This window comes from Asparagus officinalis, chromosome 9 (assembly GCF_001876935.1).
Source record: "Asparagus officinalis chromosome 9, Aspof.V1, whole genome shotgun sequence".
NCBI lineage: Eukaryota > Viridiplantae > Streptophyta > Magnoliopsida > Asparagales > Asparagaceae > Asparagus > Asparagus officinalis.
The window spans coordinates 6,337,959-6,342,587 of record NC_033802.1 but is presented as its reverse complement, the minus strand read 5'-3'; the positions used below and the strand labels follow the sequence as shown (position 1 = coordinate 6,342,587).

Here is a 4,629-nt window from a genome sequence, read left to right as displayed (position 1 = left end):
TCTTTTATTATTTAAGCCTTTCTTATTCTTCACCTTCTATTATCCCCTTGGTGTATATATATATTTTTTCATTATAATGTAGGTCTTCTACATGCGGTGGTACAAATTGGCAAGAGGGTAATGGGTCATCAAGTGAAGATGAGGATGATGTGCTCCTATGAAGACGGTCTTCTACATGCTTCTATTTAGTGCATATGGGTAATGGCTCATTTTAATGACATGCTCATCATCCAAGTGTCACCTTCTGTTTCAGATTTATTACATGAAATATCAATATTTCCTCTAACTCTACAAATTAGATTACATCTGATGTATACTTGTTGCACGCTCCTTGCAGGTACTGTATTCAAGAATGGAAATTTGCATATGGGCAGTTTTGATATAGCAAGTTTGAGTCTGGTGTATCAGTTAGTTTCTAAAATTGGAGTTGGGATTTGCATTTAAAGTTATGAAGTTGTATCAGTTAGTCTCTACTTGTACTGTTGCTTTGATTCGTACAAACACTCTTTTGTACCAGTTAGTCTCTACTTGTACTGTTGCTTTGAGACAGTTAAAACACTCTTTTGTATCAGTTAGTCTCTACTTGTACTGCTGCTACTATTGCCAAATTGATGGAGAATGTGATAGAGTAGGAAAGCTGGTAACTTGTTTGATTATTTTGTTTGGCATTCTTATTTGTATTTGATAGTAGGAATCTGCAACTTCTAATTTTTGAATCTGATTATGGTCTCCTGACAATGTATTTATCTTGGGTCATGATTTTACACTTTTGATACTCGAAAGTTTCAACCCCATTTAGTTCGATCTCATTTTATTGTGATATCCTGGTCGAAATTTTTGTTAGGGATGTGAAAACGGAGCATCATAATCAGAACATTGAGCTGGATTTCATGACAAACGTAGAATCATAATACAAATGTATGAATTTACTTCTTATCTTGTACAGAATGTGAAAACGGAGAATCATAATACAAGTATACCTAGGCATACCCAGGTGAAGATATCACTTCATTCTATCAGAACTTACTACTTACATTTCACTAAATTAATTATAGACAATAACATGTTTGAAGCTCCTCCAACACCAAGAAATCAAAGCGCATATGATCAGCTCACATAAACTGAGAAGTCATCACAGAAACCTACAATAAACGAGCAGATCACACAAGCTCCTAACTTTTGTTCACATAAACTGAAAAGTAATCACAGAAACCTCACATGTATGAATTTACTTCTTATCTTGTACAGAATGTGAAAACGGAGAATCATAATACAAATACAACACATAATTTAACATGAGCTGGATTTCATACCAAACGATTTTACATGAGCTGTAATGAATAAATATGGGATTTAAAGATTTCGTTTCACCGCCAGAAAAGAAATACAAACTCAGCCATAAAATACGGTTCACTGGATATCTATGTTCTTGAGCAAGCATGCTTGAGCTTACAAATGGCAGTTTCCAGCTGGGTGTTACGCTTGGGCTTTGGATCATTCCCTCAACCATTATTCAGAGAAAGACATCAGTTAGACCTATATAGAATCAGTAGAGCATTCCTCCAAACCTGGGACCATTTAGAAGGTGAAAAAGTAGGGAAACGTGCTTCTATTTTTCGCTCTCATAATCACCCTACAATAAGACTTTTAGCTGCCATTCTACTCAAATCTACAAATTTAACAGAAACAAAGTAACAGTATGAATCTAAAAACAATAAGCTATTTACCAGAGGGGGCCAACTAGTGTTCGCAAGTTTATCCAGTATATTAGGATCCACCAGGAATTAGAAACCCTGCAAATAATGCATAACCTTGATACTGTTCTTAAAGCAACTGAGGCACACGCTGTGATGGCAGGGAAATATAGCCAGAGAACCAGGTTGGATGAAGCAAGTGATCCCTGCACAAGTCGAACAATAATAGTGGTCTATGCATGAGCAGATAAACTGAACCAATATGATGTGAGAAATGGAGCTCGCCTCATAATGGTCCCATTGTTTTCAGGTCCCATTGTTTTCAGAACAAAAAGAAAAACGCTCGATAGTGAGTCTCCGCTGCTCTTTGAAGGTGAATGAATCGGTCCTTCTGTACCTCCTTGCTCTTTGCATGGTTTCTGATGCTCCACATCAGTTAAGCCATTGTTTACTAAAACACGGACTTCCCTCTTCAGGGCGTACATAATGCAAGTAATCCCCTTTCTTAAACATCACAAGCAAGTAATCCCATTACAAATATTACAGACTGTCTTGAACATAAAAACTCAAGTTTCTCGTATTTGGAACTGAAGTTAATTGAAATAAGTTAATTTGGAAACTGCAGAAACTCAAACCATACAATACATCAATTTGGTATAAATCAGCACATCATCAAAGCCCACAATAATTTTGCACCATATTTTTTTTTGGCGGTGTTCGGGGGGTTGCTCACACGACTGGACCACCATTTGCTCGAAAATAGGTAAACAAATTTGGGGATAAATGGTTACCTGAGTTGGGGGATGTTGAGATCGAGCTCGAGGGAGTTGGGGACAGTGGGTCACGGTCGGCGGTGGTGAGGCGGATCTAGGGAGCTCCGGCCGGTTGGAGAGGGGTGATTTGAGAGATCGTCGGCGTTGGAGGGGAGGTCCGATTGGAGATGGAGCGGATCTAGGGATTTTAATCCTTGAGCTGGTCACGAGAGGGATTTTAATGCTTGAGCTTTCGGATCCATTTTGCAAAAGAGCCCCCGCTTTTAATGCTTGAGCTGGTCACGAGATTCGCCTCAATCAGCGGAAGCATTTTGCGAAAAAACCCAAAAACCACTCATTTCGCCCTCAATCCGTACGTATTAATCCGTAGGAGAAAGGCACTGTATATATATATATCAAAATGGTACATTCTGTTCATACACATACAAATTTTTCTTGCCTAACTTCCAATGTTCCTTAACAAAAATACCTTCAGAAGCTAGCTCTCTGTTCATATATTTGCGTAGTATACACTATTCAGCCGAATCTTCACTTACCACCACAAATTACAGTCTTCTATATAATCTTCTCATGAATTATCATCATCATCTAAAGCGTGGTATCTAAACATCAAAATTTCAAAACTGCGAGCTTGATCTCATCGTATATTCAGACACGAGTTTTGCGAACAAGGACAACTTATTCTCTAACAGCTTAGTTGGCCTATTGTGTTCCACAATCAAACCTGCATGCGAAAATGTATTTCATATCAGAAATCTCAACCTTAATCAAGAAGTTGAAACAATAAAACGTGTGATTTTTCAGTTATTTACCATCATCAAGAAGCAAGACCATATCACTGTCAAGAACTGATGTTATCCTGTGTGCTATCGTGATGACCGTTGCATCTGAGAACTGCTGCCTCAGAGTTTTCTGGATTAAGCTATCAGTGGCAGTATCCACTGAAGCAGTTGCTTCATCAAGAACCAAAACCTTGCTCTTTTTCAGAATAATTCTACCCAAACATACAAGCTGACGTTGACCAACGCTCCAATTCTCACCATTTTCAGTCACTATACGAAAAATTTTCATGGTTAATAACAAACCGTGATATGCAAGTTTCTAACTGAGATAAAAGTACCAAAGAGCACAAAATAGCCCATATGAACTATACCTGCAGAATCCAGCTTCAGCTCTTTCTTTCTAACTTCGTCTCCAAGCTGACAACAATCCAAGGCCTAAAATAAAAAAAAAAAATTAAAATGAAAAAAGATGATAATTTAACAAATACTGATACTTGTATGACATAATAGGAGCCATCAAACAGAAAGAAAAGGGTTAATTGCACATAGACCCCTTGTAGTACCATTATTTTCCACTTACTGCCCTTCTAGTTTAATCGATGCTGATAGTCATAGACTCCCGGGGAAAAGTTGTTTACTCTTTAACCTCTGTGAAGTTTTGACAGGTATTGTTTTAGGGTGAAATTAGTGAGTGCCAGTGTAAAAAGAGTTACAAAAACTTAACCCATTGGGCCTATCTGCAACCCCAAAACTACGAGGGGTACTAAGGTCAAAACAACGATACTAGAAGGGGTCTATGTGCTATTAATCACAAAGAAAATACCAATATTTGAAGTAAATGCAATTACCTCCCAGATTTGAGCATCAGTGTATTCTTCAAGTGGATCAAGATTGCTACGCACAGTTCCTTCAAAACATGGTAGGGTCTTGTGGAATAATGCTTAACCTTGATCTTAGATCATGCAGTCCAATGGTTGTGATATCGATGCCATCTATAAGTATCCGGCCACCTGTAGGATCAACAATACGAAAAAGTGCCTGAATTAAGGTAGATTTTCCGCTGCCAGTTCTCCCAACAATTCCAGTTTTCATCCCTCCGGCAAAAGTGCACGTGAGTCCCTTTAGCACAAAGGGCATGTGTGGGGCATAACGGACCTGTAATGATAACAAATCCTTAAGATGAACCGTTCAACATAAACAAAGAAGCTACATAGTTAACTAAAAACTTTCTCAGAACTAGATTGTAGAAAATTCCGACAAAAACATAATTTATCAAAGGTCCTCTCCACTGCACCGAAACCCCAAATTAAAACCTTGCGATGTTTCCTCTTTCTCTCGTGTTCCTTCTCTGTTTGTGAAAACAACTGAAACGCCAAAACC

General features: G+C 38.1%; 1 protein-coding gene across 1 annotated transcript; it reads right to left on the bottom strand.

The window, feature by feature from the left end:
• On the bottom strand, positions 2,875-4,428 carry LOC109824009 (ABC transporter C family member 3-like; the record flags this gene model as incomplete). The annotated part of the gene is given in 5 exon segments (XM_020390507.1): positions 2,875-3,191; positions 3,280-3,519; positions 3,621-3,684; positions 4,098-4,163; positions 4,165-4,428. Coding segments are annotated over 5 exon segments (741 nt in total), but the record flags the coding sequence as incomplete, so codon positions are not given.